Source organism: Haliotis rubra, unplaced genomic scaffold, assembly GCF_003918875.1.
Source record: "Haliotis rubra isolate DU_JTF1 unplaced genomic scaffold, ASM391887v1 Scf111, whole genome shotgun sequence".
Taxonomy (NCBI): Eukaryota; Metazoa; Mollusca; class Gastropoda; order Lepetellida; family Haliotidae; genus Haliotis; species Haliotis rubra.
Window position 1 is genome coordinate 1,655,766 of NW_025765015.1, and position 24,920 is coordinate 1,680,685.

The window sequence follows — 24,920 nt, forward strand, 5'->3', positions numbered from 1 at the left end:
AATGGTGCAGTATTGGGAGACATCATGTACAGTAGAGTATTATTAATGCAGCAGTACAGTGAGTTGATGCATCTCAGAGTAGAAACTCCTTATGGTGATATCTCCATTCAATCAAATGTTGCGCAATATGCTTATTTATTACCCAGTAACGTGTTGAGATGTTTAAGAAGCAATTATTGATGAGATGGTCTGTATGCTTTGAAGATTAGAACAGATAGTTTAGCACAACCTTAAAATTCTACATAATGTGGGCTTCTCTACCCAAGCCTGTAAATGTTTTCTTCTATATTCATCTGGTGGAGCTCAAACACCATGTCCACATGAACAAAGACTCCATTTCTACAGAAACAATGATAGCATGGAACATATTGATGATGTCATTAGATGCTAACAGCAGTTAGGTAGAGAGACCTAGAGACTCTGTGTGAAAATTTGTTAGAACAGAATACCAATATCCAAGACTGTCTTGCAAGAAAACATGTGAATAAGAAAATTTTTGGGGGGATCTTTTTTCAGTGAGATTAACATAGTACTTGTCAGTTCATTAGAATGTTTTGTTTTATTTGTTGTTTAATGCCACACTCGGCAATATTCCAGGTATATGGCAGTGGTCTGTAAATAATCACCTGAACATCAGCCATGTTGAATGTACATCTGTTCCTTTCTCCCATACATTGTATCACCTGAACATCAGCCATGTTGAATGTACATCTGTTCCTTCTCCCATCTGTTGTATCACCTGAACATCAGCCATGTTGAATGTACATCTGTCCCTTCTCCCATCTGTTGTATCACCTGAACATCAGCCATGTTGAATGTACATCTGTCCCTTCTCCCATCTGTTGTATCACCTGAACATCAGCCATGTTGAATGTACATCTGTCCCTTCTCCCATCTGTTGTATCACCTGAACATCAGCCATGTTGAATGTACATCTGTCCCTTTCTCCCATCTGTTGTATCACCTGAACATCAGCCATGTTGAATGTACATCTGTCCCTTCTCCCATCTGTTGTATCACCTGAACATCAGCCATGTTGAATGTACATCTGTCCCTTCTCCCATACATTGTATCACCTGAACATCAGCCATGTTGAATGTACATCTGTCCCTTCTCCCATCTGTTGTATCACCTGAACATCAGCCATGTTGAATGTACATCTGTCCCTTCTCCCATCTGTTTGTATCACCTCAGCCACATCAGCCATGTTGAATGTACATCTGTCCCTTCTCCCATGAACATCAGCCATGTTGAATATCACCTGAACATCAGCCATGTTGAATGTACATCTGTCCCTTCTCCCATCTGTTGTATCACCTGAACATCAGCCATGTTGAATGTACATCTGTCCCTTCTCCCATCTGTTGTATCACCTGAACATCAGCCATGTTGAATGTACATCTGTTCCTTCTCCCATACATTGTATCACCTGAACATCAGCCATGTTGAATGTACATCTGTCCCCTTCTCCCATCTGTTGTATCACCTGAACATCAGCCATGTTGAATGTACATCTGTCCCTTCTCCCATCTGTTGTATCACCTGAACATCAGCCATGTTGAATGTACATCTGTCCCTTCTCCCATCTGTTGTATCACCTGAACATCAGCCATGTTGAATGTACATCTGTCCCCTTCTCCCATCTGTTGTATCACCTGAACATCAGCCATGTTGAATGTACATCTGTCCCTTCTCCCATCTGTTGTATCACCTGAACATCAGCCATGTTGAATGTACATCTGTCCCTTCTCCCATCTATTGTATCACCTGAACATCAGCCATGTTGAATGTACATCTGTCCCTTCTCCCATCTGTTGTATCACCTGAACATCAGCCATGTTGAATGTACATCTGTCCCTTCTCCCATCTATTGTTGTATCACCTGAACATCAGCCATGTTGAATGTACATCTGTCCCTTTTCTCCCATCATCACCTGGACATTGTACATCACCTGAACATCAGCCATGTTGAATGTACATCTCCCTCCTTCTCCCATCTGTTGTATCACCTGAACATCAGCCATGTTGAATGTACATCTGTCCCTTCTCCCATCTGTTGTATCACCTGAACATCAGCCATGTTGAATGTACATCTGTTCCTTCTCCCATCTGTTGTATCACCTGAACATCAGCCATGTTGAATGTACATCTGTCCCTTCTCCCATCTGTTGTATCACCTGAACATCAGCCATGTTGAATGTACATCTGTCCCTTCTCCCATCTGTTGTATCACCTGAACATCAGCCATGTTGAATGTACATCTGTCCCTTCTCCCATCTGTTGTATCACCTGAACATCAGCCATGTTGAATGTACATCTGTCCCTTCTCCCATCTGTTGTATCACCTGAACATCAGCCATGTTGAATGTACATCTGTCCCTTTCTCCCATCTGTTGTATCACCTGAACATCAGCCATGTTGAATGTACATCTGTCCCTTCTCCCATCTGTTGTATCACCTGAACATCAGCCATGTTGAATGTACATCTGTCCCTTCTCCCATCTGTTGTATCACCTGAACATCAGCCATGTTGAATGTACATCTGTCCCTTCTCCCATCTGTTGTATCACCTGAACATCAGCCATGTTGAATGTACATCTGTCCCTTCTCCCATCTGTTGTATCACCTGAACATCAGCCATGTTGAATGTACATCTGTCCCTTCTCCCATCTATTGTATCACCTGAACATCAGCCATGTTGAATGTACATCTGTCCCTTCTCCCATCTGTTGTATCACCTGAACATCAGCCATGTTGAATGTACATCTGTCCCTTTCTCCCATCTGTTGTATCACCTGAACATCAGCCATGTTGAATGTACATCATCCCATTTCTCCCCTTCTCCCATCAGCCATGTTGAACATCACCTGAACAGCAGCCATGTTGAATGTACATCTGTCCTTCTCCCATCTGTTGTATCACCTGAACATCAGCCATGTTGAATGTACATCTGTCCCTTCTCCCATCTGTTGTATCACCTGAACATCAGCCATGTTGAATGTACATCTGTCCCTTCTCCCATCTGTTGTATCACCTGAACATCAGCCATGTTGAATGTACATCTGTCCCTTCTCCCATCTGTTGTATCACCTGAACATCAGCCATGTTGAATGTACATCTGTCCCTTCTCCCATCTGTTGTATCACCTGAACATCAGCCATGTTGAATGTACATCTGTCCCTTCTCCCATCTATTGTATCACCTGAACATCAGCCATGTTGAATGTACATCTGTCCCTTCTCCCATCTGTTGTATCACCTGAACATCAGCCATGTTGAATGTACATCTGTCCCTTCTCCCATCTGTTGTATCACCTGAACATCAGCCATGTTGAATGTACATCTGTCCCTTCTCCCATCTGTTGTATCACCTGAACATCAGCCATGTTGAATGTACATCTGTCCCTTCTCCCATACATTGTATCACCTGAACATCAGCCATGTTGAATGTACATCTGTCCCTTCTCCCATCTCCCATCTATTGTATCACCTGAACATCAGCCATGTTGAATGTACATCTGTCCCTTCTCCCATCTATTGTATCACCTGAACATCAGCCATGTTGAACATCACCTGCCATGTTGAATGTACATCTGTCCCTTCTCCCATCTGTTGTATCACCTGAACATCAGCCATGTTGAATGTACATCTGTCCCTTCTCCCATCTATTGTATCACCTGAACATCAGCCATGTTGAATGTACATCTGTCCCTTCTCCCATCTGTTGTATCACCTGAACATCAGCCATGTTGAATGTACATCTGTCCCTTCTCCCATCTATTGTATCACCTGAACATCAGCCATGTTGAATGTACATCTGTCCCTTCTCCCATCTTGTATCACCTGAACATCAGCCATGTTGAATGTACATCTGTCCCTTCTCCCATATATTGTATCACCTGAACATCAGCCATGTTGAATGTACATCTGTCCCTTCTCCCATCTGTTGTATCACCTGAACATCAGCCATGTTGAATGTACATCTGTCCCTTCTCCCATCTATTGTATCACCTGAACATCAGCCATGTTGAATGTACATCTGTCCCTTCTCACATCTATTGTATCACCTGAACATCAGCCATGTTGAATGTACATCTGTCCCTTCTCCCATCTGTTGTATCACCTGAACATCAGCCATGTTGAATGTACATCTGTTCCTTCTCCCATCTGTTGTATCACCTGAACATCAGCCATGTTGAATGTACATCTGTTCCTTCTCCCATACATTGTATCACCTGAACATCAGCCATGTTGAATGTACATCTGTCCCTTCTCCCATCTGTTGTATCACCTGAACATCAGCCATGTTGAATGTACATCTGTCCCTTCTCCCATCTGTTGTATCACCTGAACATCAGCCATGTTGAATGTACATCTGTCCCTTCTCCCATCTGTTGTATCACCTGAACATCAGCCATGTTGAATGTACATCTGTCCCTTCTCCCATCTTTGTATCACCTGAACATCAGCCATGTTGAATGTACATCTGTCCCTTCTCCCATCTGTTGTATCACCTGAACATCAGCCATGTTGAATGTACATCTGTCCCTTCTCCCATCTGTTGTATCACCTGAACATCAGCCATGTTGAATGTACATCTGTCCCTTCTCCCATACATTGTATCACCTGAACATCAGCCATGTTGAATGTACATCTGTCCCTTCTCCCATCTATTGTATCACCTGAACATCAGCCATGTTGAATGTACATCTGTCCCTTCTCCCATCTGTTGTATCACCTGAACATCAGCCATGTTGAATGTACATCTGTCCCTTCTCCCATCTATTGTATCACCTGAACATCAGCCATGTTGAATGTACATCTGTCCCTTCTCCCATACATTGTATCACCTGAACATCAGCCATGTTGAATGTACATCTGTCCCTTCTCCCATCTGTTGTATCACCTGAACATCAGCCATGTTGAATGTACATCTGTCCCTTCTCCCATCTATTGTATCACCTGAACATCAGCCATGTTGAATGTACATCTGTCCCTTCTCCCATCTGTTGTATCACCTGAACATCAGCCATGTTGAATGTACATCTGTCCCTTCTCCCATCTATTGTATCACCTGAACATCAGCCATGTTGAATGTACATCTGTCCCTTCTCCCATACATTGTATCACCTGAACATCAGCCATGTTGAATGTACATCTGTCCCTTCTCCCATCATTGTATCACCTGAACATCAGCCATGTTGAATGTACATCTGTCCCTTCTCCCATACATTGTATCACCTGAACATCAGCCATGTTGAATGTACATCTGTCCCTTCTCCCATCTTGTATCACCTGAACATCAGCCATGTTGAATGTACATCTGTCCCTTCTCCCATCTGTTGTATCACCTGAACATCAGCCATGTTGAATGTACATCTGTCCCTTCTCCCATCTGTTGTATCACCTGAACATCAGCCATGTTGAATGTACATCTGTCCCTTCTCAAGGTGAAACATTACTTTTTGCCAGTGAAGAGAATGTGTAATTCAATGTAACGCTATGCATGTTTCAGTAAAAAATGAAGAATAACCTCATCAATGTTTTGTGAAAGTACATGATTTTCTATATGAAACTTTGTGAAACTGTGCGCGATATCAGTCAGTATGTGTTTCAAAGTGTGCTCAAAAATTCTGACTTAAGGTTATAGTTATTAATTTTGCTTTGTTAGCCAAAGATAAGCCATTGCTGCTATATGGTCTTATACACTATATGTGTGCGTGGTATTGAAAATAACATATGCAACATTTCATGCATGTTGATATGGGATACATCTGGGACCTACATCTACATCTACTGAAGTTGAAATTATGTGAAATTTTGGAAGAGCCACTAAGCTTTTTTATTCATCTCCACTGCGAATGCCCCTCAGTTTTTTTCTTTATCTTGAAGGTATACAGTTGTGCTGCAAATCCTAAAAGGTCATGCAAGAACATATGAAGCTAAACTGCAGGTGGCCATGGCAGAAATACCTCACCTCAGGTACCAGACTTCTCGCATTCTGTCCCTCAGTACTTCCAACTGTTGATATATTTACATGATGAGGTAGATGTTCTTGAGGTGTGATCAGCTAGATGTACTGGGAGAGGTGATCAGCTAGGTGTACTGGGAGAGGTGATCAGCTAGATGTACTGGGAGAGGTGATCAGCTAGGTGTACTGGGAGAGGTGATCAGCTAGATGTACTGGAAGAGGTGATCAGCTAGGCGTACAGGGAGAAGTGATCAGCTAGATGTACTGGAAGAGGTGATCAGGTAGGTGTACTGGGAGAGGTGATCAGCGAGGTGTACTGGAAGAGGTGATCAGCTAGGTGTACTGAAAGAGGTGATCAGCTAGGTGTCCTGGGAGAGGTGATCAGCTAGATGTACTGGAAGAGGTGATCAGCTAGGTGTACTGGGAGAGTTCATATGCAAGGTGTACTTGGAGATGTGATCAGCTATGTGTACTGGGAGAGTTGATCAGCTAGGTATACTGAGAGATTTGATCAGCTAGGTGTACAGGGAGAGTTGATATGCAAGATGTACTGGGAGAGGTGATCAGCTAGGTGTACTGGGAGAGGTGATCAGCTAGATGTACTGGGAGAGGTGATCAGCTAGGTGTACTGGGAGAGGTGATCAGCTAGATGTACTGGAAGAGGTGATCAGCTAGGCGTACAGGGAGAAGTGATCAGCTAGATGTACTGGAAGAGGTGATCAGGTAGGTGTACTGGGAGAGGTGATCAGCTAGATGTACTGGAAGAGGTGATCAGCGAGGTGTACTGGAAGAGGTGATCAGCTAGGTGTACTGGAAGAGGTGATCAGCTAGGTGTACTGAAAGAGGTGATCAGCTAGGTGTCCTGGGAGAGGTGATCAGCTAGATGTACTGGAAGAGGTGATCAGCTAGGTGTACTGGGAGAGTTCATATGCAAGGTGTACTTGGAGATGTGATCAGCTATGTGTACTGGGAGAGTTGATCAGCTAGGTATACTGGGAGAGGTGATCAGCTAGGTATACTGAGAGATTTGATCAGCTAGGTGTACAGGGAGAGTTGATATGCAAGATGTACTGAGAGAGGTGATCGGCTAAGTGTACTGGGAGAGGTGATCAGCTAGGTGTACTAGGAGAGGTGATCAGATAGGTGTACTGCGAGAGGTGATCAGCTAGGTGTACTAGGTGATGTGATCAGCTAGGTGTACTGGGAGAGGTGATCAGCTAGATATGATCAGCTGTGTGTACTGGGAGAGGTGATCAGTTCGGTGTACTAGGAGATGTGATCAGCTAGGTGTACTAGGAAATGTGATCAGATAGGTGTACAGGGAGATGTGATGAGCTAGGTGTACTAGGAGAGGTGATCAGCTAGGTGTACAAGGAGATAAGATCAGCTAGGTGTACTAGGAGATGTGATCAGCTAGGTGTACTAAGAGATGTGATGAGCTAGGTGTACTTGGATATGTGATCAGCTAGGTGTACTAAGAGATGTGATGAGCTAGGTGTACTAGGAGAGGTGATCAGCTAGGTGTACAAGGAGATGTCATCAGCTAGGTGTACTGAGTAGTATAGGGAATGGCGAGAAAAAGACGTATAGGTGCACCTTTGCTTAGAAGCTTCCATACGGGCTGGGGGCCGTGGGGTAGCCTAGTGGTTAAAGCGTTGGCTCGTCACGCCGAAGACCTGGGTTCGATTCCCCACATGGGCACAATGTGTGAAGTCCATTTCTGGTGTCCCCCGCCGTGATATTGCTGGAATATTGCTAAAAGCGGCGTAAAACTAAACTCAGTCAGTCAGTCAGTCCATACGGGCTAATTCTGCTACCATAGATATAGTCTGCTGTACAGTCTACATATAGATATAGTCTGCTGTACAGTCTACATATAGATATAGTCTGCTGTACAGTCTACAGATAGATGTTGTCTGCTGTACAGTCTATAGATATAGTCTGCTGTACAGTCTACATATAGATATAGTCTGCTGTACAGTCTACAGATAGATATAGTCTGCTGTACAGTCTACAGATAGATATAGTCTGCTGTACAGTCTACATATAGATATAGTATGTTGTACAGTCTACAGAGAGATGTTGTCTGCTGCACAGTCTATAGATACCATAGCTAGGTGTGATCAGCTAGGTGTACTGCGAGAGGTGATCATCTAGGTGTACTAGGAGATGTGATCAGCTAGGTGCACTTGGAGAGGTGATCAGCTAGGTGTGATCAGCTGTGTGTACTGGGAGAGGTGATCAGTTCGATGTACTAGGAGATGTGATCAGCTAGGTGTACTAGGAGATGTGATCAGACAGGTGTACAGGGAGATGTGATGAGCTAGGTGTACTAGGAGATGTGATCAGATAGGTGTACTAGGAGATGTGATCAGATAGGTGTACAGGGAGATGTGATCAGATAGGTGTACTAGGAGATGTGATCAGCTAGGTGTACTAACAGATGTGATGAGTTAGGTGTACTAGGAGAGGTGATCAGCTAGGTGTACAAGGAAATGTGATCAGCTATGTGTACTAGGAGAGGTGATCAGATAGGTGTTCAGGGAGATGTGATCAGCTAGGTGTACTAGGAGATGTGATCAGCTAAGTGTACTAACAGATGTGATCAGCTAGGTGTACTAGGAGATGTGATCAGCTAGGTGTACTAGGAGATGTGATCAGATAGGTGTACAGGGAGATGTGATCAGCTAGGTGTACTAGGAGATGTGATCAGCTAGGTGTACTAACAGATGTGACGACCTAGGTGTACTAGGAGATGTGATCAGCTAGGTGTACTAGGAGATGTGATCAGCTAGGTGTACTAGGAGAGGTGATCAGCTAGGTGTACAAGGAGATGTCATCAGCTAGGTGTACTGAGTAGTATAGGGAATGGTGAGAAAAAGACGTATAGGTGCACCTTTGCTTAGAAGCTTCCATACGGGTTAATTCTGCTACCAGCCTAGTAAAAATGAGTGTTTGCCAAACAAACTTCGACAAGACCACTTTTGGCTGCTCCCAACGCAGTGCACTCCCAATTAGAGCTATGTGGGTGTATGGATATAGATGTAGACTAGACAAACTGGGGCACACTAGGTGCAGACTAGACAATTTGGGCACACTAGACAGAACCTAGAAGTTTGCTTGTTTTGCAAAGCATTTGCCAAGCATTGCCAAACATTTGCCAAGCATTGCTAAGCATTTGCTAAGCATTTGCTAAGCATTTGCTAAGCATTTGTCAAGCATTGCCAAGCATTGCCAAGCAAACTTCTAGGTTCTGTCTAGTGTGCCCAGTTTGTCTAGTCTACATCTAGTGTGCCCTAGTTTCTTCATATAGACAAGTTTTGTGAATGTAGATATATAGTACCACCAAATGCCTCCAAAAAGACAACTATCGCAAGACCAAGTGGAGGAGATTCGCAAGATGCGTGGAAAAGTCCCAGCACAAGAAACGAGACAACGATTGGCATCGGTTCCAATCGACTACGCAAAATATGGAATACGGCCTCGGAACCGTCTACCAACACCACTGGAGAGAAAGCTCCAAATCCGGCCTCTACCCCCAGCACAGACGCATTGCCTGCGGCTATCTCGCCCGCTAGCGCATGGTCTACCGGCAGCGTATTGCCTGCGGCCATCTTGTCCCCCAGCGAGCCGTCTACCAGCAGCGTATTGCCTGCTGCAGAAAAGTCGACTGCGCCCACCGTCCAGGACTTCTACGACCGCTTGGGGAGGCTCGAGGCTCGTGTGGAGCAAACTGCGGCGATGGAGCAAGCCCGAATACGTTGCCGGCTCGTGTGGAGCAAACCACGAATTTGTTGGTCGACATCTTGTCGATGCTGGACAAGGACGACGACGAACTCCTGGAGGAAATAGAAAGCGTCGCGGAGGAACAACAAGAGACCCGTCTGGATATCCAGAAGGTGCGGCAGATGGTAGAATCGGCCCAAAGGTTGGCCTACCTTTCGATAGCTGCCCTGTTTCTCTGGAAGGTAGTCCACAAGACCTGGAAGCACAGCAAACCAGTTTCCCCCTTCGTGCACCCCCTCCACACACCAACCGAGAAGGTAGAAACACACAAGACCAAACGTGGGGATCCCTTCCATATGGAGTAGAGTGTAGAATGCAGCCTCTGGGGAAAAAAAGTATCATAGTAGGGTATACGAACCATGCAGGGTTTTTTTGGTTTTTCGTCGAGGCGTGCGCCCTACTTTCCGTACCACAAATTCCACAAAAAGCAGTTGGAATACGAAAACGGGCCTAGACAAGTGTACGACTCCATTCGTCGTTTGAAACCCCCAGCCCGCGACAGTGCATCTGCATAATACTAGGCGAGCTGTCGGAGGGTCCTCTCTCCCTAGCCCTGTGGTGTCTGGAAGGACCCATAGAACCTATTCTTGCCCAAGGTCTGGAAGCAGCAACTCGACTTCTCTATCGTCTTTCTCTTTCGATATGGGCGAGCGGCAGATTTTGCCGAGCGTGCACAGAAACGGTTCCCGCACCAACCGTAGGCGTTCTATTCCACCGGCGGCCCGAATCGTTTCTCGTATCTTGTAGCTGTAGACTGGAATCGTTTCCCCAGTCGGGGAATCGAGTAGCAACAACAGCCGGTTCTTTCCTTCGTATCTCGCTACAGCAAACTTTTTGCATGTGTAGACTCCTTCTGGGACGTCCGCGTCTTTTCGGTGTTCGCTGCACGGAGGGGGTGCCACTTCCATATCCTTGGACCCCCCATAGTTGGGCAATGGGGTATGCCAAATATTGCCCCTTCCCTGTGGTACCTCTGCTTCCCCCAACAGCTGCCGGAAGATACAAGACTCTTTCTCCTTGCACGGACAATGGTCCACCAATTTGCTGGCGAGGAGTGCGTACCGTATGCTCCAGAAAGCGCAGGCGTTGTCGTACAGGCTCTCTACATTCGCGAAACAGCTGTCGACCCCGATCTCTTCTGGAACCTCGAGTGGGAGTCGCTCCTGGGGTGTGTAGTCTATTGCTTTCTTTTCCCAGAGAACGCATTTCTTGCTGTCGGCGCAGTGGTCGATGGCACCACACTTGCATGTAGAGTTGTCAGGGCCGAAGAGAGCAGGCAGTTCCGATAGAGTGGCGAGGCAGTCGGTGCATCGGTTGTGTCTGTCCTTGGGGCCCGGATAGCAGTCGTCGGCGAGAATGATTCGGAGTTTGCCCGCTGAGGGTCGAAATTGGTGGGGTGGGTAGATGTAGACGAAATCGACTATTTTGCCGGCTTCTACTAGCACAGCAAATAGAGTTCGAGAAACTGGTGGGGGATCTGGTAGCGTTCGTAGAAGGTGTGTCCTTATTGCTCCAGGATTTGTTTCTCTTGGTCGGAAAGCAACATGGGGCGACACTTCTCCAGCAGACCCTCGAAGACTTCGGCCATGTCGGGAGTTGTCGTCGTCTGGGGCTTGCCTATACCACCTCGGATTCGCGTGTATCGAGCTTGCGATATGTGGTACTTCCTCTTCGCTTCCCGAAGGGACAAACGACCCGATCGGATCTCGGTATAGGCTTCGCGCAAGAGCTTGGTTCCTGGCATGTTTCTATATCCATGCACCCACATAGCTCTAATTGGGAGTGCACTGCTTTGGGAGCAGCCGAAAGTGGTCTTGTCGAAGTTTGTTTGGCAAACACTCATTTTTACTAGGCTGGTAGCAGAATTAGCCCGTATGGAAGCTTCTAAGCAAAGGTGCACCTATACGTCTTTTTCTCGCCATTCCCTATACTACTTACTGGGAGATGTGATCAGATAGGTGTTCAGGGAGATGTGATCAGCTAGGTGTACTAGGAGATGTGATCAGCTAGGTGTACTAGGAAATGTGATCAGATAGGTGTACAGGGAGATGTGATCAGCTAGGTGTACTAGTAGATGTGATCAGCTAGGTGTACTCGGAAATGTGATCAGTTCGGTGTACTTGGAGATGTGATCAGCTAGGTGTACTAGGAGATGTGATCAGCTAGGTGTACTAGGAGATGTGATCAGCTAAGTGTACTAGGAGAGGTGATCAGCTAGGTGTACTAGGAGATGTGATCAGATAGGTGTACTATGGGATGTGATCAGCTAGGTATACTAGGAGAGTTGATCAGCTAGGTGTACTGGGAGATGTGATCAGCTGTACAGGGAGAGTTGATATGCTAGGTGTCGTGTCTTCACTGTAATGACCATAGCCGATGACAGAACAACTTACATTAACGTGACCGCAGACATGTTTATTCCGAGGGGCTACATGCAGGACCCCCAAAGGGACGTCACTCTGGTTGGTAACTTCTGTCACAGTGGCAACAAGGCTTCCGGAGTTGTCTCCTTTATATCGTTGAAAGTAAAGTCTTGGGTGTCCATACACTACACTAGGTGTATGGGGAGAAGTGATCAGCTATATGGATATCTCCTTCTAAAGTCATATTCAAAGCATTGTTTAAGTTTAATGTCCGAAGTGTTTGTGTAGGTGCCGACTATCAGGGGTAACTGAACATCACAAGCAGAGGCTGACAGGGGGAACCAGGGACACCTGGCTTCACAACAGTCGAAGACTCTTACAGGTGATCACATACTTTCTCCTGTCACATCACTCCTAAAGGTGAACACACAGTCGACTGTACAGCTGAGACGTGGGTGTTTTCATGGATGTTGTCTGCTATACAGTCTGCATATAGATATAGTCTGCTGTACAGTCTACAGAGAGATATAGTCTGCTGTACAGTCTGCATATAGATATAGTCTGCTGTACAGTCTACAGACAGATATAGTCTGCTGTACAGTCTACAGATAGATATAGTCTGCTGTACAGTCTATAGATATAGTCTGCTGTACAGTCTACAGATAGATATAGTCTGCTGTACAGTCTGCTGTACAGTCTACAGATAGATGTTGTCTGCTGTACAGTCTATAGATATAGTCTGCTGTACAGTCTACAGATAGATATAGTCTGCTGTACAGTCTACAGATAGATATAGTCTGCTGTACAGTCCATAGTCTGCTGTACAGTCTACAGATAGATGTCTGCTGTACAGTCTATAGATATAGTCTGCTGTACAGTCTATAGATACAGATAGATATATGTTGTCTGCTGTACAGTCTACAGATAGATATAGTCTGCTGTACAGTCTACAGATAGATATAGTCTGCTGTACAGTCTACAGGTATAGTCTGCTGTACAGTCTACAGATAGATATAGTCTGCTGTACAGTCTACAGATAGATATAGTCTGCTGTACAGTCTACAGATAGATATAGTCTGCTGTGTACAGTCTACAGATAGATATAGTCTGCTGTACAGTCTACTAGATAGATATAGTCTGCTGTACAGTCTACAGATAGATATAGTCTGCTGTACAGTCTACAGATAGATATAGTCTGCTGTACAGTCTACAGATAGATATAGTCTGCTGTACAGTCTACAGATAGATATAGTCTGCTGTACAGTCTACAGATAGATATAGTATAGTCTGCTGTACAGTCTACAGATATAGTCTGCTGTACAGTCTACAGATAGATATAGTCTGCTGTACAGTCTACAGATAGATATAGTCTGCTGTACAGTCTACAGATAGATATAGTCTGCTGTACAGTCTATAGATATAGTCTGCTGTACAGTCTACAGATAGATATAGTCTGCTGTACAGTCTACAGATAGGTATAGTCTGCTGTACAGTCTATAGATAGATATAGTCTGCTGTACAGTCTACAGGTATAGTCTGCTGTACAGTCTATGGATATAGTCTGCTGTACAGTCTACAGATAGATATAGTCTGCTGTACAGTCTACAGTCAGATATAGTCTGCTGTACAGTCTATAGATATAGTCTGCTGTACAGTCTACAGATAGATAGAGTATAGTCTGCTGTACAGTCTACAGATAGATATAGTCTGCTGTACAGTCTACAGATAGATATAGTCTGCTGTACAGTCTACAGATAGATATAGTCTGCTGTACAGTCTACAGATATAGTCTGCTGTACAGTCTATAGATATAGTCTGCTGTACAGTCTACAGATAGATATAGTCTGCTGTACAGTCTACAGATAGATATAGTCTGCTGTACAGTCTATAGATATAGTCTGCTGTACAGTCTACAGATAGATATAGTCTGCTGTACAGTCTACAGGTATAGTCTGCTGTACAGTCTATAGATAGATATAGTCTGCTGTACAGTCTACAGGTATAGTCTGCTGTACAGTCTATAGATAGATATAGTCTGCTGTACAGTCTACAGGTATAGTCTGGTATAGTCTGCGTACAGTCTATAGATATAGTCTGCTGTACAGTCTACAGATAGATATAGTCTGCTGTACAGTCTACAGGTATAGTCTGCTGTACAGTCTATAGATATAGTCTGCTGTACAGTGTACATGTTTGGATGTTTTCATGAGTGTTGTCTGCCATACAGTTATGACATGAACATTGTCTGCTGTACAGGAGCGAGAGTTGAAGCTACGCACAGCATTGAGTCAAGTGAAAAACCAACGAAGTTTGGTTCGTAAGAAAAGACAGAAGAAAAACATCCCAACAATTGCAGTGGTGGGATACACAAATTCAGGTAGGTTGTCATGTTGTGAATGTCGAGGTGTTATTTGTCTTTATGTAGTAGTAATACCTCCGACAACTTGGGTGTAACAGTGTCAGCACTCGCTCAGTGTATAAGCTGGTAAAAAGTAATGGCAGCATAATATGCTGTCACATACCACCCCAGTCTCATTATAATCAGTGAGGGCATCCCATTATAGGTCGCGGTCAGAAAGACCGTTTTCCAACTTTGATGTAGCAATGAAATTGTCGATACTAGCCAATCGAACAGCAGTTTACTGAGGCTGTATGACACTGGCTTCAACAAACTGGCAACTACGCTTTGAAAAATATTGTGACAAATTGTAGTGTTTGTATCATGCAAACAGTTGGGAGTTGTCTCCCTTTGTATATATGCTGCCACTTGCCCAGTGTGTTGATGTTCAGAAGTGTTGGTCTTGATTTGTTATGCATTGTAGTTATCTTGTCACATCTTGCCATGATTGACATGCTCTTTAGAGATTGTTGGGTGCTTGTAGTTCTTCCACGACCTGGTTCTGCATGTGTGTTACCTGATCAATGTTTCCTACAACTTCAAAGGATTTGTCATCATATGTATTGTATTGTTGGTTATGTTAGAGTTGTCGTCCTTGTGGTTAGAAAATACCAGTCATGTGGCAACCACAGAACTAGCCGTATTTCTCCATTACTTGCAAGTTTGGGATTTGCAACACTATTTAGTGTATATGCATGGCAAGACCAAACATAAACTTGTCAACATTTGTTTTTGTCTTTGCCTGCAGCACCTGAGGAAAAGTATTTTCCTAAATACCTCTGAAGTCATACTTAACAAGATTTGGAATTTTTGTCTCCATTTGTTAGCCCTATTCTCAGTCAACAATTTACGTCTGAAAAGTTCAAGAAGATTCTAAATTTTTCAGAATCTGTTGGCCAATCAGAGTGACTAATATCCAAACCACATCCTGTGTGGCATCTTATCATGGTAACATGTAGGCCATCTCTATCATACATTCATATATAACCATAATATATGAAAGCAGCATTTCCATTCTGTGGATCTAGTTAACCGCTTGGTTAGAATGGTTAAAATAGTTATCCAGATAGCTGTCAAAAATGTTATAAATCACTGAAGTGTTCAAGGAAGAGAAGTTCCAATGTGAAAGGTGAAGGTGAAGGACACAACGATTTGAGCTGCAGTGCTATGGTACTGATTTAATGACACGTTATGTGGTAGTAATGAAATCTAACATATAACAATGTTTTCCTGATATCTGCTTAGGGAAGACAAGCCTGATTGAGGCACTAACAGGTGACAGAAAGCTGGAGCCCAGAGACCAGTTGTTTGCCACACTAGATGTAACAGCCCATGCAGGAACTCTACCCAACATGATGTCTGTCCTCTTCATTGACACAGTTGGCTTCATAGCAGACACTCCTGCTATGCTCATGGAAGCTTTTGCTGCAACATTGGAGGATGCAGTTCTGGCTGTAAGTAAAAGCAAGTACCGGCACACTTTTGGAATATTACATGGAGACCTGGACTTAATGTGGATTCCTTTGGTACCCAGGCCTGTGTTGTGACAAATATATTGTAGTGCTATATATTGCGATTCTGGTACCCATATTCCAATATGTATTGGGAGTTTCAGTGTTTGACAGTGAGTGACATTGATTGTAGAGCCTGTTTTCTACTAAAGCCCTAAAAATAAATGTTATGGTTGTGAATATGAAGTCTTCTGATTAACTCTATGGTTTAAGTTGAAATCTACAGACTTTCTTTCACACTGAAGTTTTCCACTATACTTTACATACAATAAATTTAATAAAAAAGTAAATACAATCTCTCAAAATCTAATCAAAATATTTTTATTACCTAATGTACCAGTTCTGAGAAAAAACCCATTGCAATACATAACATTTGAAAGGTATATTGTGATATACCAATATACCAGTACCGGTAATACTGTGCAGTCCAACAGGCCCTACTTTTTGTCACATGTGTTAAGGATGTACCTGCTGATTGGTGACATTTTACATGTACAGTGTGGCAGTCTAGTTTGCCATAGCCATACACCAATGTGATATAACACTTAGCACCAATCGCTACGGTAGTTACTGAATGTATGTGTTGCATGACGTGGATCCATGTTGTATGTGTGTGTTTCATGATGTGGATCCATGTTGTATGTATGTGTTGCATGACGTGGATCCATGTTGTATGTGTGTGTTTCATGATGTGGATCCATGCTGTATGTATGTGTTGCATGACGTGGATCCATGCTGTATGTATGTGTTTCATGATGTGGATCCATGCTGTATGTATGTGTTGCATGACGTGGATCCATGCTGTATGTATGTGTTTCATGACGTGGATCCATGCTGTATGTGTGTTTCATGATGTGGATCCATGCTGTATGTATGTGTTTCATGACGTGGATCCATGCTGTATGTGTTTGTTTCATGATGTGGTTCCATGCTGTATGTGTGTGTGTTTCATGACGTGGATTCATGTTGTATGTATGTGTTTCATGATGTGGATCCTTGCTGTATGTACGTTTCATGACGTGGATCCATGCTGTATGTGTGTGTTTCATGACGTGGACCCTTGCTGTATGTGTGTGTGTTGCATGACGTGGATCCATGTTGTATGTGTGTGTTTCATGATGTGGATCCATGTTGTATGTATGTGTTTCATGACGTGGATCCATGCTGTATGTATGTGTTTCATGATGTGGATCCATGCTGTATGTATGTGTTTCATGATGTGGATCCATGCTGTATGTATGTGTTTCATGACATGGATCCTTGCTGTATGTATGTGTTTCATGATGTGGTTCCATGCTGTATGTGTGTGTGTGTCATGACGTGGATTCATGTTGTATGTATGTGTTTCATGATGTGGATCCTTGCTGTATGTACGTTTCATGACGTGGATCCATGCTGTATGTGTGTGTTTCATTACGTGGACCCTTGCTGTATGTGTGTGTTGCATGACGTGGATCCATGTTGTATGTGTGTTTCATGATGTGGATCCATGTTGTATGTATGTGTTTCATGATGTGGATCCATGCTGTATGTATGTGTTTCATGATGTGGATCCATGCTGTATGTATGTGTTTCATGACATGGATCCTTGCTGTATGTATGTGTTTCATGATGTGGTTCCATGCTTAATGTGTGTGTGTGTCATGACGTGGATTCATGTTGTATGTATGTGTTTCATGATGTGGATCCTTGCTGTATGTACGTTTCATGATGTGGATCCATGCTGTATGTGTGTGTTTCATTACGTGGACCCTTGCTGTATGTGTGTGTTGCATGACGTGGATCCATGTTGTATGTGTGTTTCATGATGTGGATCCATGTTGTATGTATGTGTTTCATGATGTGGATCCATGCTGTATGTATGTGTTTCATGATGTGGATCCATGCTGTATGTATGTGTTTCATGATGTGGATCCATGCTGTATGTATGTGTTTCATGATGTGGATCCTTGCTGTATGTATGTGTTTCATGATGTGGTTCCATGCTGTATGTGTGTGTGTTTCATGACGTGGATTCATGTTGTATGTATGTGTTTCATGATGTGGATCCTTGCTGTATGTACGTTTCATGACGTGGATCCATGCTGTATGTATGTGTTTCATGACATGGATCCATGCTGTATGTATGTGTTTCATGATGTGGTTCCATGCTGTATGTGTGTGTTTCATGGCGTGGATCCATGTTGTATGTATGTGTTTCATGATGTGGATCCATGCTGTGCTGTATGCACGTTTCATCATGGATCCATGCTGTATGTATGTGTTTCATGACGTGGACCCTTGCTGTATGTATGTGTGTGTGTTGCATGACGTGGATCCATGCTGTTGTATGTGTGTTTCATGATGTGGATCCATGTATGTATGTGTTTCATGTGGATCCTTGCTGTATGTATGTGTTTCATGATGTGGTTCCATGCTGTATGTATGTGTTTCATCATGTGGATCCATGCTGTATGTATGTGTTTCATGACGTGGATCCTTGCTGTATGTATGTGTTTCATGATGTGGTTCCATGCTGTATGTGTGTGTGTTTCATGACGTGGATTCATGTTGTATGTATGTGTTTCATGATGTGGATCCTTGCTGTATGTACGTTTCATGACGTGGATCCATGCTGTATGTGTGTGTTTCATGACGTGGATCCATGCTGTATGTATGTGTTTCATGACGTGGATCCATGTTGTATGTGTGTTTCATGATGTGGATCCATGCTGTATGTATGTGTTTCATGATGTGGATCCATGCTGTATGTATGTGTTTCATGATGTGGATCCATGCTGTATGTATGTGTTTCATGACGTGGATCCATGCTGTATGTATGTGTTTCATGATGTGGATCCATGCTGTATGTGTGTGTTTCATGATGTGGATCCATGCTGTATGTATGTGTTTCATGACGGATCCATGTTGTATGTATGTGTTTCATGATGTGGATCCATGCTGTATGTGTGTTTCATGATGTGGATCCTTGCTGTATGTATGTGTTTCATGATGTGGATCCATGCTGTATGTGTGTGTGTTGCATGACGTGGATCCATGTTGTATATGTGTGTTTCATGATGTGGATCCATGTTGTATGTATGTGTTTCATGATGTGGATCCATGCTGTATGTATGTGTTTCATGACGTGGATCCATGCTGTATGTATGTGTTTCATGATGTGGATCCATGCTGTATGTATGTGTTTCATGACGTGGATCCTTGCTGTATGTATGTGTTTCATGATGTGGTTCCATGCTGTATGTGTGTGTGTTTCATGACGTGGATTCATGTTGTATGTATGTGTTTCATGATGTGGATCCTTCATGTATGTATGTGTTTCATGACGTGGATCCATGCTGTATGTATGTGTTTCATGACGTGGATCCATGCTGTATGTATGTGTTTCATGATGTGGTTCCATGCTGTATGTGTGTGTGTTTCATGACGTGGATTCATGTTGTATGTATGTGTTTCATGATGTGGATCCTTGCTGTATGTACGTTTCATGACGTGGATCCATGCTGTATGTGTGTGTTTCATGACGTGGACCCTTGCTGTATGTGTGTGTGTTGCATGACGTGGATCCATGTTGTATGTGTGTGTTTCATGATGTGGATCCATGTATGTATGTGTTTCATGACGTGGATCCATGCTGTATGTATGTGTTTCATCATGTGGATCCATGCTGTATGTATGTGTTTCATGACGTGGATCCTTGCTGTATGTATGTGTTTCATGATGTGGTTCCATGCTGTATGTGTGTGTGTTTCATGGCGTGGATTCATGTTGTATGTATGTGTTTCATGATGTGAATCCTTGCTGTTTCATCATGTGGATCCATGCTGTACGTTTCATGGCGTGGATCCATGCTGTATGTATGTGTTTCATGATGTGGATCCATGCTGTATGTGTGTGTGTTGCATGACGTGGATCCATGTTGTATATGTGTGTTTCATGATGTGGATCCATGTTGTATGTATGTATGTGTTTCATGACGTGGATCCATGCTGTATGTATGTGTTTCATGACGTGGATCCATGCTGTATGTATGTGTTTCATGATGTGGATCCATGCTGTATATGTGTGTTTCATGTGGATTCATGTATGTATGTGATTCATGCTGGATGTATGCTGTATGTCGTTTCATGATGTGGATCCATGCTGTATGTATGTGTTTCATGACGTGGATCCATGCTGTATGTATGTGTTTCATGACGTGGATCCATGCTGTATGTATGTGTTTCATGATGTGGATCCATGCTGTATATGTGTGTTTCATGACGTGGATCCATGCGGTATGTATGTGTTTCATGATGTGGATCCTTGCTGTATGTACGTTTCATGACGTGGATCCATGCTGTATGTGTGTGTTTCATGACGTGGACCCTTGCTGTATGTGTGTGTGTTGCATGACGTGGATCCATGCTGTATGTATGTGTTGCATGACGTGGATCCATGCTGGGGCGAGGTGGGCGAACTGGCTAAAGCATCAGGGTAGTGAACCAGAGAGCTTGAGGTTACGGGATCGAGCCCACCTGTGACCGGGTGTAAAAACCTAGTTGTGGGTACAGCAACGTGCAGTAACTTTGGACAAAGTACTGTGACTATGTGTCCCAGTCCACCCAGCTGTGAATGGGTACCTCGTAAGGATGGGAAAGCCACACTAACTTGGTGTGCCTAGTGGCTGGAAGAGTTGTATGCTCCCCAGGGAGTTGAGATTGATAATACAACGTGCCATTGAGATTGACATCTAGTGATCGAGGGGGAAAAAAAAGCGCCTTTGAACAGCAGAGCTGTATGTGTATATTTCATGACGTGGATCCATGCTGTATGTGTGTGTTTCATGACGTGGATCCATGCTGTATGTGTGTGTTTCATGATGTGGATCCATGCTGTATGTATGGTTCTGCATGTGTGTGACATGAACTGTTCCAGGACATAGTTTTGCATGTGTGTGACATGTGCTGTTCCAGCACCTGGTTCTGCATGTGTGTGACATGTGCTGTTCCAGCACCTGGTTCTGCATGTGTGTGACATGTGCTGTTCCAGGACCTGGTTCTGCATGTGTGTGACATGTGCTGTTCCAGGATATAGTTCTGAATGTGTGTGACATGTGCTGTTCCAGGACCTGGTTCTGCATGTGTGTGACATGTGCTGTTCCAGGACCTGGTTCTGCATGTGTGTGACATGTCCTGTTCCAGGATGTGGTTCTGCATGTGTGTGACTTGTGCTGTTCCACAAGATGGTTCTGCATGTGTGTGACATGTGCTGTTCCTCAAGATGGTTCTGCATGTGTGTGACATGTGCTGTTCAAGGACCTGGTTCTGCATGTGTGTGACATGTGCTGTTCCAGGACCTGGTTCTGCATGTGTGTGACATGTGCTGTTCCACAAGATGGTTCTGCATGTGTGTGACATGTGCTGTTCCAGGACCTGGTTCTGCATGTGTGTGACATGTGCTGTTCCAGCACCTGGTTCTGCATGTGTGTGACATGTGCTGTTCCAGGACCTGGTTCTGCATGTGTGTGACATGTGCTGTTCCAGGACCTGGTTCTGCATGTGTGTGACATGTGCTGTTCCAGCACCTGGTTCTGCATGTGTGTGACATGTGCTGTTCCAGGACCTGGTTCTGCATGTGTGTGACATGTGCTGTTCCAGGACATGGTTCTGCATGTGTGTGACATGTGCTGTTCCAGGACATGGTTCTGCATGTGTGTGACATGAGTCATCCAGACTGTTGGAGACAGAAGGAGATATGTGTGACATGTGCTGTTCCAGGACCTGGTTCTGCATGTGTGTGACATGAGTCATCCAGACTGTTGGAGACAGAAGGAGACAGTCCTTAAAGCACTACGACCCATGCTGTTGAATCATCAAATGGAATCTATCATGGAGGTGTGGAACAAAGTGGACATAGCCTGTGATAGCAGGTAAGATGTGTGACATTGCTTGGGTTCTAGAAGATGTGATGAGGGAAGAGGCCTGTTCTTCTAATTTTGCAGTGGAGTGGTAGTCACATGTGTAACAGACAATTCTTGGACAGACACGTGCATGTTAAGAATGCATCATGGGAAATATTGACTATGTTCAATAAAGCTAAGTGTCATTTTACTTTATGGTAAAATGTTGAGTGGCTACGAGTTCAAAGTAAAACAACTAACAGTTATTTGGCTCACCAGGCTGAAAGTCTTTGACATGGCCTGCTTAGTCCTTAGTCTTATCCTCTTGAATAATCTCAAATTTCATTGTTGCCTCTGTAGACAACAGAACATAATGAGGAAGCTAAACTTTGGCATGTGTTTCTCCTCGTGACATCATATTTCTTCAAATATTTAGGATTTCCAAGTGTTTCTTTGGAAACACTTTGAAAAATTGTATGTTATTGTGGAAAAAAATTCCTCCTAAGAAATGTAAAATATGCAGTGTTGAAACTTTGAGTAAAGTAAATATAATTGTTGTTTAGTATACCCACAACCTGAAAAGGTCAGGGTATACAGTTATACCAAGGTATTCTGTCCATACCAAGACACTTTTGTTCAATCAATCACATGAAATATATTGGTTTGGTTGATTTCAAATTTGATGACCACCTTCTTTAACTTAAAGGAGAGGTGCAGTGCAAATTTTGATTATGAATTGTTTTCAATAATTGTCGCAAATTACATCCCTTGAACTCGAGAAAAAGTCTTATGGATGTAATTATTATGAATATGTTCCTCTAACACTTTATTTCAAGTCCATGTTTTTGTGTCATCTTTCTTCCTAGTGGTACACCAAGAGCTTTCTGCGGGAGTTTACTCCCCTGTGTTTACTTGTTTTCTGAAAAATTTAGTCAAAACATTTTTGCTAACATTCCTGTTTGGTTATCATTTGTAAATCCAAGGGTTCTAAATATATTTTGTCCTCCCCATGGTTACAAAAAAAAAGTGCTCAGCCTGTGGGAAATTCATGTCTCCTCGGGATCCACCTGGAGATTGCTGGCAATGTGTTGACACTCCTTGTTCTTTTGTTGCCCCTTGTGAGGATTGTCAGCCACCATCAGCTTGGAGAAAGATGTTGTGGTTGTTTAAAAAAGGTCAAGAAAAAAAGATTATGAAGAACCTGCACTCCAGGACTCCAGTTAAGGTGCCTGCACACCGAGATGATCATAGACTCCGGGGAGCTAAACATTCCTTCTGTCTGATCCTGGTACGCCCTATCCGTCTACCCATCTGGAAATGATACCCAAGGTTGTTACAGAGGAAGCCACATCAGAAGCTCTGAAGCCTTTTGGAAACTTGATAAAAGGTGAAGCAGATTGAATTTCCATCTTAAGAAAGGAGCGGCATTCACAATCTACCTCCTTCTAAGAGAGTCAAGTCGGAGCTTAAGACACAGACCAAACCAGCTGCTACTGTCACCTCAGCTGATATATACCCTGAGATGCAAGGCATGGACCACGACTTTGATCATACGGACCGCACATATGTTGATAGTTTGGCGAGTGTTCATTGAAGAGAAGTCATGGACCGCACTGTCTTTAAATCATAGCAGAGGAAACAGGATCAGAGATGACAGTACTTGCACAGAGAGCTTGTGCTGTACAACATTGACTTGACTCACCTCAGACTTCAATAGCACAGACCTCGACCTAGGCTATAGACAACAATCATGCATGGAAAATGCCCATATATGACCCTGTTTCAGGGTCCAGTGGGTGGCTGTTTATTAGATTATGCAGAAAACTGGAAGATCATTCCGACCAGTCAGTGGATCGTCAAAGTTATCAGGGAAGGATATGACCTGCAATTTGCAAAGAGGCTCCCCTTGATGACACTCCCAGTACGATGTTAGGATCAGCTCCGGCAACCCAAGTTTCAGCTGACAGCCATAGACAAGCACTGGGACAAGAGGGCTGTCGTAGTTGGATCCTTTGGTGCCCTGACCGATATTCTTGCTCCCCAGGATAATTATTGATCTGTAGATCCTCAGCTGGGAATACCTGAGACGACCTCCCAAGTTTCCGGATGGAGCCTAAATGGACAAACAATCTCTATGGTTTCTGTAGTACGTATCAACATGTTTTGACTCTCAAAGATTCATTGTACCTAAGCTTTGGTGTTGGTGGAAGATTTCTAGTTCAGGGTTCTACTGTTCAGAATATCAGTCACTCCATGGCTATTCATGATCACCACTGCTCCAGGCCTAGTATATTTACGTCGTCAACATATAAGAATTCTCGGGTACCTGGATGATTTCCTGTCTCCAGAAACCGACATGGATACCTTTTTAGAAGAGTCTCAATGTCTGCCAGCTTTCTTCAGGAATTTGGGGGTCCTTGTTTATCCGGAAAAGTCAGAGCTTAACCAAAGAAAGTGCAGAAATATATCAGAAATATACATTCAACACCAGTTGTGCCCTAGTTTACCCTCCAGAGGATTGTTATTGAGAGGTCAGATCCAAGATAACATAGTTTGAGCGATCTCCTCACACTCTACATGAATGGACGTTGCTATTAGGAGCACTCACTTCTATGCAGGATCTTACATCTCAGATACATTCAAGACTAGATCAACCAACATCCAGGGACAGAGCTAGACTATCATACTGCCTACAGATCTAGTGTTCATGGACCTTACATGGTGGAATATTCCCAGCAGCGTCATCCATGGTACTCCAATCAAGATGCCGCCATCAGATCGCCACCTCTTCACAGATGCATCACTCAGGCATCAGGTTTCTGGGCTTTAGATTCTACAGTCAGCCATCTGGAGAGGAGGGCAGATCTCTTAGCTATTCAGCACTGGGTGCTACAACTAAGGAACTCTTACATACTTGTTGCCACGGACAATTCCATGGTAGTAGCATACATCAACAGGCTGGGATGAAGCCACTCTCATGTAATCATGGAGTCTGAATTGCATTATCATAA

The 24,920-nt window shown here is 43.6% G+C and overlaps 1 protein-coding gene across 1 annotated transcript in view; it reads left to right on the forward strand.

The window, feature by feature from the left end:
- LOC124288126 (putative GTP-binding protein 6) overlaps positions 1-24,920 on the forward strand; it is a 46,067-nt gene that overhangs the window by 13,058 nt on the left and 8,089 nt on the right. Inside the window, exons 3-7 of the mRNA XM_046724695.1 lie at positions 5,892-5,981; positions 12,408-12,501; positions 14,376-14,496; positions 15,763-15,971; positions 21,788-21,939. Coding sequence (XP_046580651.1) covers positions 5,959-5,981; positions 12,408-12,501; positions 14,376-14,496; positions 15,763-15,971; positions 21,788-21,939 — 599 coding nt within the window. The 5' untranslated portion in view covers positions 5,892-5,958. The remainder of the gene's footprint in view (positions 1-5,891; positions 5,982-12,407; positions 12,502-14,375; positions 14,497-15,762; positions 15,972-21,787; positions 21,940-24,920) is intronic.